At 41.9% G+C, this 12514-nt stretch overlaps 1 protein-coding gene across 8 annotated transcripts in view; it reads right to left on the bottom strand.

The window, feature by feature from the left end:
* TNS2 (tensin 2) overlaps window positions 1-12514 on the bottom strand; it is a 166208-nt gene that overhangs the window by 21610 nt on the left and 132084 nt on the right. For all 8 annotated transcript variants that reach the window (XM_058167068.1, XM_058167065.1, XM_058167070.1 and 5 more), the window contains 3 exons: window positions 8628-8693; window positions 5787-5903; window positions 1340-2599 (listed from right to left, as the gene is read on the bottom strand). In XM_058167068.1, the coding sequence (XP_058023051.1) occupies window positions 1340-2599; window positions 5787-5903; window positions 8628-8693 (1443 nt within the window). The remainder of the gene's footprint in view (window positions 1-1339; window positions 2600-5786; window positions 5904-8627; window positions 8694-12514) is intronic.

Below are 12514 nucleotides of genomic sequence, written 5' to 3' on the forward strand. Positions count from 1 at the left end.
CCCGCTTAGCAGGTTATTTGTAGCCCCCCAGAGGATCCTAGAAATGGAATTGCTGCCAATAGGGTTCATAAAAATAAAACAAGCCTACACAGAATTATCTGGTTTTATTGCATTGCTTAGAGTCAGGAGCAGGGAAATTCACTAGGGGTCTGCCTAGGTCAATATTCCCTGAAACCTAGGAAAGAAGCAATATTGTAATCAAAGAATCACCAATGTGGAAGTTGAAACCCTGCGAAGACTGGCAGGGCAGGAAAGACCCCACTCCCCCTTATACTGATGATATGTAATGAAATGTTTGCAAGAAAGCAACCAAGGCAGGGTTGGTTTCAAAACCCGTCGCTCTCGGTTCACTCATGGGCGCGTGCACGCTCACGCACGACATGCACAGAAGTGTCCGGGTGGGTGGGCAGAGCCTCCGCCGCTGCTGCTACCAGTTCTCCCGATCCGGGGCGAACTGGTAGCAACCCACCACTGAAGCAAGGTCAGAGAGCACTAAGAATCCAACAGAGGGGCGTTTCTCAGCCTGGTCACTTGTAACATAAGTGAACTTGACTTACAACTGGATGCTTAGCAACCAGTTGCTAAGCGACTCTGAGTCGCTTAGCGATTTAGGACTACTTACAACCCAGATTCAAAGTTCCAGGGATTGCTCTGCCCCCAAACAACACAGCCATATTTATGGCAGCATCTTGCGGTCATGTTTTAGCAGAGTTTTGCTGAAAACCAGCCTTTCCTTCCAATCTTCAGCAAAACTGTGCCCATAGCAAACCACCGGCAGAACAGAACAGAATAACAGAGGGGGAAGGAACCTTGGAGGTCTTGTAGACTAACCCGCTGCTCAGGCAGAATACCATTTCAGACAAATGGTCATCCAATCTCTTCTTAAAAACTTCCAGTGTTGGAGCATTCACAACTTCTGGAGGCAAGTTGTTCCACTGATTTATTTTTTGAAAAGAAAATTGCTTAACCTGGCAGTCACTTAATGTCCATGGTGGCCACTTTATGATTGTTGTCTTAGCTTAACAATCACCCCAAAAAGATCATGAAATTGGTTGGTCATGTGACTGACCTGTTTTACAAATGTCATGACTTACAACCATGATGGGAAGCCCCCATTACAGTTGTAAGTCAAGGACTGTCTGTACTAAGGGCTGGTCCTGCTGTATTTTTTTCCCTCCCGATGTTCTTTTTCTAGTCCCAAATATTATGATTACTGGCCCTTTTTTCTATTTTTTTAAAAAAATGTATTATTACTGTTCAGGTCAGAAAAAGGATCCCTTCTTTTCTTGCCTCTTTCTCCTGTTTTAGAGAAGGAGCAATTTTTACTCCTGTCACTCACCACATGGTTGTTCTGTGGAGGGTGGCAGTAAGTATCCATCATTGCCCTCTGGGAGTTCATATCCATGTTTGCGGGATGGTGGATACAGCGGGCTGGTTGGTGAAATGGAGCCTGAGTGAGGAGACCCCAAGTACCCTGATGTGTAGGGGGAGAGGCAGGGCTTGACTGGGACTCTGCCACAGGTATATCCAGGTGGAACTGGATGGTAGGCTGAGCCATAGCGAGGATAAGCAAATGCCTCTGCATTGTCTTCTGTTATTTTGGGCCTCTGGTGGGCTGGATACCCGTGGCCTAAATGAGTGGCCATTACATTGGGCTCAAAGTTAAAAGCCTGATGATGGGGCATGGAATGGGGCCCATAGCTGGTTGGCATTAGAATAGGCACCGGCTGACCACCCCGGTGGAGAGGATGATGAAGCACGGGGGGCCTCTCTACCCCCCAGAAGTCCGGTTCCTGATCCAGGTGTAAGTTGTATAAGGAAGCCAGGGGCAGCCTTGATTCTTCCCGTGCCGCTTCTTGGCAATCTTGGCATGGGCATAAAAAGGTAGGCTGGTCCTCCAAGATAAGTAGCTCATTGGGCTCCCGCCGGTTAGGACTGTGAGGAGGAGGCGGCAGCAGCTCATGGCCATAGGGGTAGGTATGGGGCTGTAGGCCCTCGGAAAGGGAACGAAAGATACGTCGTTTCTCCTCATACCCCTCCGGGTGCAGGTGAGAGTGCCCCCCGTTATGGATGGGCTGCCGCCGCTCCAAAACACTTTCCGGCCTATAATAGGACATATTGCGAGGTCTCTCGGGGCTGTGGGAGCAATAATCCAGACGGCAAGAACAATGGCGGGCCAGGCCAGAACGCGGAGGTTGGTAGGAGAAAGAGTTTCCTGGCTGGCCTATGTCAGAAAGTTCATCCTCTAAGATGGCTGTCTCTCTCTCTTTAGTGGCAGGAGGGGAAACTGAATGAGAACAAGACCCTTCGCTCGGCTGCTGAGGCTGGACGCCAAAGCCTCCCAAGAGCCGATCCAACTCTTCCTTCTCAGCGGGGGTGGGCTGAGGCCTGGATGGAGGCGTGTTGTCTTCCGCCTTCTCGGTTAGCATAGAGGAGTGTCCTGAGTCACTGCTGATGGACAGGAGGCGCCCACCCTGTGGCGGTGGAGACTCTAGGCTGCCTGGGCTGCCATTGCTGGAGGAGAAGTGACTCAGCTCGTTTTTCTTCTTGACCCGTGCATACAGGCTTCCGTCCAGAGGACCCCGAGTGTGTAAGACATCTGCAAAGGAAAAGAGAGGAACCATGGTCAAAGGGTTGTAGGCAGCGATGGTATTCAGCCAGTTCTATCCGATTTGGGCGGTTCAGTCATTAGGTGAAGCGGTCATTAAATGAAACTGCAATTGTGCCGAGGATCTTATTTTAGCTTTTCTTTGATTTACAGACCTGCGAAAGTCATAAATGCAAGAAATGATCATAAAGTTACTACGATAAAGTGAACAATACAAGGTAATACTGTTAGGTACCAAACATCTTTGTTTTTTAATCAGCGATCAAGTCAATCTATTTCAATTAAGTAGTCTAGGGATTTTCCATTAGATTTCACCTCTAATTCAATGCAGGTAGTCCTCGACTTACCACAGTTCGTTTAGTGACCGTTCAAAGTTACAACGGTACTAAAAAAAAGAGACTCGTGACTGTTTTTCACACGACCATTGCAGCATTCTCATGGTCACATGATCAAAATTCAGGAGCTTGGCAACTGACTCTTATTTATGACGCTGTCCTGGGATCACGTTTTGTGACCTTGGACAAAGACAATGGGGAAGTCGGATTCACTAACAACCCTGTCCCTAATTGAACCACTGAAGTGATTCACTGAACAACTGCGTCAAGAAAGGTCATAAAATGGGGCAAAATTCACACAACAAATGTCTCACTTAGCAACAGAAATGTCGGGCTCGATTGTGGCCGTAAATCGAGGATTACCTGTAGTACCGTTTAAATTTAAGCATTTTAGCCCAGCAGAGGGCAGTAGTCCACTACTGCTTATCCAGAGATGCATTTACTTTGATAGATACAAACACGAAGCAGCCTTAAGAAGCCCTTATCCACCCTCCCATTAATCTAAGTCATTCTAAGTTAGGCTCCATCCCCCAAATGCATGGCAGTCTCTTGCTACAAAAATCGCATTCTGAAACGCAGCCCCATTCTCCACACATCAGTTCTTGCTGGGAAAGGCAGAGGGAGGAAGTTTGAGGCCATCCGGTTGGAATTTTTCTGGGATCTGACGCAAGCACACCACAAGGCTTAAATTGCCATTTAATGACTCCTGTTGGTATTCTATTTGTTTTGGTTCTTAACAAGTTTACTTTAAGTGGACCTTGGGAGGAAACTTGTAATCGGGCGGGAGTGGGGGGGAAATAGGCTGAGAAAAAGGCAGCTGGTGGGAATACAGCTCCCAGGAGGGTGGGGGGAAGCCACCGATTTTTATATGCATGCATGTAGGAAGAGATGATTTCATCTCTCTGTGTCCAGAATGAGCTGGTTTCAAACTCTTTAAGAATTAAGAGAGAAGGAAATGAGATCAACTTGGCTCTGTTGTGCTGTGAGGCACAGCACAAACCTGCTATGCAGGGGTGAAATCTAAAAATTTTCTCTACCAGTTCGGTGGGCGTGGCTTAATTGGTGGGTGTGGCTTGGTGGTCATGAATGGGCATGGCCAATAATAATAAATAATAAAAATAATAAAGTATACAAAACTTGGGAGCGCACCGGTCTACCTTCTTTAAAAATAGAGGCACCAATCTACTAATTGCCTTTTTTTGGGGAGGTACCGGTCTACCTTTTTTAAAAATAGAGGCACTGGTCTACTAGCCACCTCCAGCGCTGATCAGCTGTAGTGCGGCCCTTTGAAGCGCTGCAGCAGTCATTTAAGGCCATTTGCTGCTATATCACCACCGAGAGCTTCAGGGACAGAGAAGAGGAACAGTGAGGCATGGGCGGTGAGGGGGGGGGCATGGATTTTTGCTACTGGTTCTCTGAACTACCTGCCCCCATCGCTACCAGATTGTGCGATCCGGTCCGAACCGGGACTATTTCACCCCTGCTGCTATGGCACAGCAAAAACGTGCACAGCTGTGGCACAACTTACTGGCCATAGCTATGGGAGCTAACATCCAACAGCCTAAATTGACTTAAAGCCATTTCACCAAAGCAAAAGAAAGTATCAACTTTACCCATATTTGTTTCAAGGTACAGTAGAATGCACATGCAGCCTCTTCTAAATAGGTGTTTCTTAAACTTTTCTCTCTCAAGACCCCCTTACCACTTTTAAAAATTATGGCAGACACCCCCCCCAAAAAAAGCTTTTGTTTGCATGGGTTATATTTCTCAACATTTAGTGCATTAAAAATTAAAATTACCCCTCTCGCTTGTCAAGATTGTGTGAGGGGATTTTTATATGCTATTATTTTTTAACATAAGCTGACAAATAATTGTGACTTTGTAGACATGTGAGAGGATCTTGGGGGATGCCCCAGGTCCTAGGACTATACTTTAATACTACTATAAACAAACATACATTTATAGGCTGAGGTAACCAACATTCTGTACTAATAATTTGCTCAGTTCTGCAATTTATACACACTATGCCAATGTTTCTAAGACTTTGTACAGACAATTAAATAAGCATTCAGAAAAGGCAGGGATCCGTCATTTAAATACACCCCTTATTGTTTTATCTAGGAGTTCCCATAGTCACATCATATAATGACTAGAACTGAAGAAGCTTCGTTGAGGAAAAGTGAAACATTTTCAAAGAAAAGGACCGAAGAAAGTCAAAGTTGCCTTTTCGGAAAATAGGCACCAAAAAGTTGCATTTGTATATTCTTCAACTTTAAAGACTTTTTTAAATTAAAATTGTTACCTCCCACACCCCAATTAGCCCCAAATTATTGTACTACTTGAGTTATCTTATGTAACTTCTATCAACAACTCATAGCCCAAATCTGCTGGTCAGAGATGCTTTTCAACAGAATTGTTTTGTTGTTGTTGGTTTTGTTTTCAGCCATTGGTCCATTTTTGTGAACCAGCTGACTGGCAGGAAATACCAGAGGGGGCTAAGATGACAAGCAGGCTCTGGCAGAAAACGTAAGGAGGCTGCAGTGAGCCACTACAGACCATTGATAGTCTATAAGTCATAGTTCACATCACTGCATTAGGCAAATGTATTAGTTCACATCACTGCATTAGGCACACCTATCCAATGCCTTAATATAAATTGCTGCTTCTACTGTAGAATGGAATAAAAACAAGCCCTTATTCACCCTCTCTAAGCAATCATCCACAAACTAGTTTCGTAACAATTGTTTAGTCTGAAGCAGAACTCCTCCGGATGCTGAATTCTGCCGTGACGTAGCCTCGGAGTTCTAAGTCCTAGGGATTCCCTGGGATCAGGCCTTTTATACCTTCCAGGCTGTCCTCATACTGCAGGTTGAAGTTCTCATAGGAATCCCAGCGGACGATAGGATCAGAGATACTGTAATCCACGGAAACATCAGCATTGTTTCTATAGGTTTCTCGGCCTGTGGGGGAAAAAAAAAAAAGACAAAGTGGCCCCAAGAAGACCAACAAGCAGTCTGCTTCTCTATCTTAAATTAATCGATGTGGTTCCATTTTTCACAGCAAAGAAGGAAAATGTTTGTTGTGTATCACCATTTCATACATATGTGAGGAAAGACTAGCTGGGTATTTATTTATTTATTGTCTGATGCAGATTAGTCTGCAGGCTCACCAAACTATGTGTTAGGGACTGGCATAATCCGCCTGATTTCTCTAAAAGGTCTACCAATGGTCCAGCAAAACTAAGTGCCAACGGTAGCGACTTTTTTCAATACTAAACATGGCTGTCCTTTTAATTGCCCCACAAGGAATCTTGCTCTTTGCTGCAGCATATTGTTGATCCAAGTAAAATGCAGCCAAGGGATTTTTGGATGTTTTTGCTCCCTCTTGCCAATACCAAGCTAAAATTTGGGGAGGGGTACATGTCATCAAGCTCTCACGCAAGTGGCATTTCCCAGGGCACACCTCTGCTTTCTTTTCTGCAATTGAATGGTTGCAAAAAGCCAAGATGTTCTCCTGATAAACATCTAATTCCCACAACACTGTCAAGCTACCTACTAGGGCTGTATTACTATTATTCTTCTCATCTTTCCTATTATCTATTTTCTTATCTTCTTATGATTATAACTTTGTTGCTTGTATCTTACGATTTATATTAATTGTTTTATATAGTATCCTTGTGTGATTTGGATGGTTGATTGCTTATTTAGTATCCTATGATTATCACTAAGTATTGTATCTTGTGATTTATAATTAATGTACTTTATGATGATTATGATCATGATTTATCACTGGTTGCTTGTATGTACACTGAGAAGTTACGCACCGGAGACAAATTCTTTGTCCAATCACAATTGGCCAATAAAGAATTCTATTCTGTTCTGTTCTGTTCTGTTCTAGTCTAGTCTAGTCTAGTCTAGTCTAGTCTTCTGATGACAATGTTAAAATCTGGGCAAAATTCTGCAACTACTTACACCATGGACATGTTTATCTCTTTTTCAGAGAATATATAGTTGATCTTTCATGGATATGCACAGGGACAAAAATAAGAAAGCAAATTTTGTAACTCTCACAATTCTCTTAGTAAATATAGACATATAAATATACTGATCTGAATTGTTCCCCACAGGTGAGAATGTGATCAGGAAAATATTAGAATGTGCAGAAATGAATAGACTAACACTAGCAATTAAGGAGAAAGAACAAACTGAATATTATTTGACATGGGACTTATTTTATCAATGATTAGATAATAAAAATGGAAGTTAAAAACAGGGAAACAAAAGAAAAAATTTAGTGAAATAAAGAAGATGTATTAAGAGAGAAAAGCAAGTATTATGATTATTATGTTTAATATTATCATTTTAATATTATAGAATTAATGTTAATGTAATGAATATTGTTGTAAATCTTGATTATCACTTTACAAAAATATACAGTATATACTGACCTAAGAATATACTGAATACCTTCAAACAAAAACCTCAGGTCTGTGGGACATAGTGATCTTCAGCAATGCAATAATTAAATTGCCTTCAGGACATTATTTTAAAAAGATACTACAAAACAGAGATAGAAAATCTTGTTGCCCAGGTCCCTGAGCTGCTGAAAGACCCTGGGCAATATCGGATGCCACAAGGGCATTATCAGGAGAAGCCTAGTGGAAATGTCTGTCTTCTTTTTCATGGATTGGAGTTATTTGAGGAATGAAATAGGAAGAGTGTTCTTTCAGAAGAGGGTTAAGAGTGAAAGTGAGTTATTTGTCTCCCTGAGGCCTCTCTGTCCTATTCGTGTGTTTATTTGGGAGGGGGGAGGAATGAAAGAGTAAACATTGTGATATTAAAATTTAGCTTCTAAGCCAAAGAGGTCAACCAAAAATAGAATTTTATTGTTTTTCATTCTGCAAGAACAAAACCTTCTAGATTGTGGTTGGCTGCCTCTCTTCTTCTTCTTTCCATTTCCTGCTGCCTTCTCAACTCTTTGTTGCAATCACAGAATATATTCTACCCTGACCATAATTTCAATTGAGAAAACATACAGCAGGAAAGGCGGCTGAGCCCTAAACTGGCAGCAGATGCTCCCTCCGCTGCCAAAGGAGCTAAGGCTGGTGCGATAAGAATTAAGATTCTAAGCAAACAGAAAACCTTCTTATCTCCTCTGCTAAGTCTTGAACCCCTGAAGGAAAGGTTAAACATTGAACAAATACCTACAAAAATAAATAGATCCCAGGGCACTTTCTCTGCAGAGAGCTCAATAGAATTTCCAGGCCAATAGCTGCATTTCTGCATCTCCTGCAGGCAGGAGACCAAAAGAGAGAAGTTTAACGTGACCTCTTTTGGGCTGTGTGATAAATGATTGGTGATACATTCAATGGGCTGGTCTTGCTCTCAGTTGACCTTCTCCAAAAACTGGTGCCCTCCAGATATGTTGATGACAACTACAGGAGTTCCAGGCCAAATGAAGGCTGATAATTCTTCCCATCTGGAGTGCTGTTTTTGATTAATTCCATGCCTCTATCATATTTATCTATTTGCGTTTCTACTCCATATTTCTAAACGGCAGCCTTCCATAAAAGTCTGACCTTGTTTTACTTCAAGAAAGATGGGTCTAATTCTGTCTTCTTTAGGATTCAGAGGGCTGCTGTTCACTGTACTGCATCCATTGCTCTTGAACTGCTGTTCACTCACCTTTAATTTTCTCTGGACTAGAAGAGAAGACAAATTCCACACTTGCTTCAAAGGGAAATCTTTCATCTACGGAAGGAGGAAGAAAAGAGAAATATTTCAGTACATTTTGGCCTGTACTGTACCGTACTGTGTCTACCCAAAATGTTCACCTTCCTTACATGTCCCGTTTCCATACAGATTTAGTTTATAATTCTTTATTATGATAAGAAATGTAACAAGCTTTCCTATCCATAATGCAATTGTCTAATAAGAGGATAATTCCAAAGAATGAATCACACTAAACTCACATAAAATATACAACACTCTGGGGACCATAAAACACTTTTTGGCCACTTATGACTTCAGGAATATTTTCAAGAGAAGAAACAAAATACAACCATCATGAAAACAACATATCCTAGGATAAGATGCAATTATAAATCACACCAAATTGCAGATGCATTTTAAAAGCTGCATCAGTGCTCCCAGATGGATGCAATCCTGTATTGGATGGCTAACTGAATGGTTCTGCCAACAAGCTGAAGCCATTATCACCAATTAAAAATTCCCCTTAGGGAACAATTCTAGCCATCCAGAACCAGATGCCATCAAGCCCTCAAGAATAACAATGACATAATAATCAAGCAAGCTAACAAAGCAACTGTTGTCATTGCGAATAAGGTGGGTTACATCAAGGAAACCAAGACGCAGATCTCCAACCACATTATAGCAACTCACTTCTTACAACAACATATCAGAAATATTATGCAACCTGATGAACGATTTCCTAAGAACAACCATTGTATTTAAATGGAGACACAGCAAGAGTCCTGATTAGGCATTTTCTACCTACTTGCCAAACTACACAACCCTAGTAAACCAAGCCATCCCATTGTTTCAAGCATTAGAAAGATCACAAATGGAAAGTCAGATTTCATGGACTTTGTGTTCAGATTTTATACACCAGCACTCCCAGATGCATAAGAGATACCACAGATTCCCTAAGAAGACTGGATATCATGGATGGTCAGCCAAACAGCACCATTTTAGCTACCATGTATGTTGGCTCCAACAACTCCAACAAACTCCATCAAACATGGACTTCAAGCCACCCCAGACCTTGTCACCATGCCAAAGAGCATGCCTTGACAACAGACTGGGTTACTTTGTACTCACCCATAACTACTTTATCTTTGACAATGCAAATGAGTGGCACAACTTCCAAATGAGTGGCATAGCCATGGGCACATAATTACTCCATATGTCAATATCTTGGCAGCTGATCTAGAACAACACTTTCTCATGTCTTACCTCCTGAAATACATCCTTTATCTGAGATTTTCTGATGACCTTTTCATGATTTGGACCCAAAGAATTTCTCATCAAATTCTATCATGATTTTTACCTCCACACCCCCATGAACCTCACCTGCCACCTATCTACAGAATAAGCCCCTTACCACAAAGTTCCCACAAAGAAAAGAGAGTCAAGCTATTCTCCAAAGCACCTGAGGGCAGGACAAGAGGCAATGGATGAAAACTAATCAAGGAGAGAAGAAACCTAGAACTAAGGAGAAATTTCCTGACAGTTAGAATAATTAATCAGTGGAACAACTTGCCTCCAGAAGTTGTGAATGCTCCAACACTGGAAATTTTTAAGAAGATGTTGGATAACCATTTGTCTGAAGTGGTGTAGGATTTCCTGCCTGAGCAGGGGGTTGGACTAGAAGACCTTCAAGATCCCTTCCAGCTCTGTTATTCTATTCTATTCTATTCTATTCTATTCTATTCTATTCTATTCTATTCTATTCTATTCTATTCTATTCTATTCTATTCTATTGATGTCATAACTACCACCTTATACAGATAACCTACAATTCACCCTGCATATCTGACATGCTTCCACTTTCTACCCAGAAAACATTACCACCTATACCCTAGGCTATGCTAGAACTGCACTTGTTCTGACAGTTTACTTGACAGTAATGCTCAGTTGATGGAATTGAACCAGGTTTCCGAAGACTGAACCGCCCACTCAGCAAGATCAATAAACTAATCAAAAGAGCCAGCATGATTCTCAGGGAGGGCCTATTAAAAGACAGGCCATTAAAGGAGAAAAAGATAACACCACTAGTTGTCCCCCACAGCTCATATCTCAAACTGCTCAAATGGCATTCTTAATAATTTACAGTTCATACTGGATAATGACACTTCACTTTTTCAGACACTGGATGGCAGACCCATACTTGAACACAGACAACTCAAAGTAGATTCTCCAAGTAATAAGAAACAATAGGACGATGGTACTAACAGGGAAGAAGACACTGTTTCAAACCCAGATTGCTACTTTACCCCCAAACCAGTAGTGAAATTCAAAAATTTTTACTACTGGTTCTGTGAGTGTGGCTTGGTGGGCATGGTGTGGCTTGGTGGGCATGGCAGGGGAAGGACACTGCAAAATCCCCATTCCCTCCCCACTCCTGGGGGAAGGATATTGCAAAATCTCCATTCCAACTCCACTCTGGGGCCAGCCAGAGGTGGGTATTTGCTGGTTCTCCAAACCTGTCAGAAATCAACATTTCCGCAACCGGTTCTCCAGAACCTGTCAGAACCTGCTGGATTTCACCCCTGCCCCAAACCTCCATCGCATTTACACCAATAGCACCACCATGGACCCCAACAAGTATACACACAAGTGACAGTCACTTTCTTGTGAGATGGGTGGCTATACAAATACAACATAACTACATAGCCCAGTCCAGCACAGCCAGCACAGCCAGCACAACACAACACAATACAGCAACATAAAACCTAATCTAACCTAACCTAACCTAACTTAACGTAACATAACAATCTTAACGTAACATAGTATAGCCTCTACAAGGTTTTCTCAAATGTAATTAATGCCACCATCTGCTGACCATGCGCCTCTGGATTCTATAAAGGACAAACATTGTGCAAAAGAATTAAAGGACATAAGTTTAACACAAGGACTCCAAACAAGGACCAAGTAAGATCAGAACATTTCAACTAACTTGGACATTCTACTGAAGGTCTCAGTGATCGTTTGGGAAAAAGAGAGACTTTAGCAACACTATTGAGCAAGAGGTTGCTGAATTCACCACATCAAAAGTACTTACCACCAGAAGGCAGTATATGAACGGTTTCAGCCTTATTGGGACACATCAAATGTGTGTAGCTAGCTTTCTTTTATGGCACCCAAACCCTCTAAGACAGGGGTGTCCAAACTTGGCCCATTGAAGAGTGGTGGACTTCAACTCCCAGAATTGCCCAGCCAGCATGAGCTATAAATATGAACAAGTTGCTGGCTGGGGAATTCTGGGAGATGAAGTCCACCACTCTTCAAGGGGCCAAGTTTGAACATCCCTGCTCTAAGAGGAATTGAGCTCATGGACCCTTGCATTATTGAGATGACTACAATTTCAGGCAATCTCAAAAGATCTCAACAAACACAGTAAATCTTTTCAACATATTATATTTGCTAAAGGATAAATTGCTTGTAATCTCCCTTGCATGTAACCTGCATCCTTAACTTGCTTCCCCTTCCTCTTCTCTTACCCCCACCTCATTCTAATTTAAATCCTTTTTTACTCCAGTCACTTGGTGTTGGCGGCAATTCGTGAGCTCACGCTTTCGTCGTGAGCTAAAAACATATTTATTCATTCAAGCAGGACTGGCATAAATGTTGATTTTAAATTGGGGTTTTAGTAATATTTTAAATTTCTAAATTTTTAAATTATCGGCCGTTTAGTAATAGTTCATTTTAAATTCTTTTAATTGTATATATTCTGTATTTTATTTTGGCTGTACACCGCCCTGAGTCCTTCGGGAGAAGGGCGGTATAAAAGTTTAATAAAATAAATAAATAAATAAATAAATAGATTCTAA

This window comes from Ahaetulla prasina, chromosome 2 (assembly GCF_028640845.1).
Source record: "Ahaetulla prasina isolate Xishuangbanna chromosome 2, ASM2864084v1, whole genome shotgun sequence".
Lineage (NCBI taxonomy): Eukaryota > Metazoa > Chordata > Lepidosauria > Squamata > Colubridae > Ahaetulla > Ahaetulla prasina.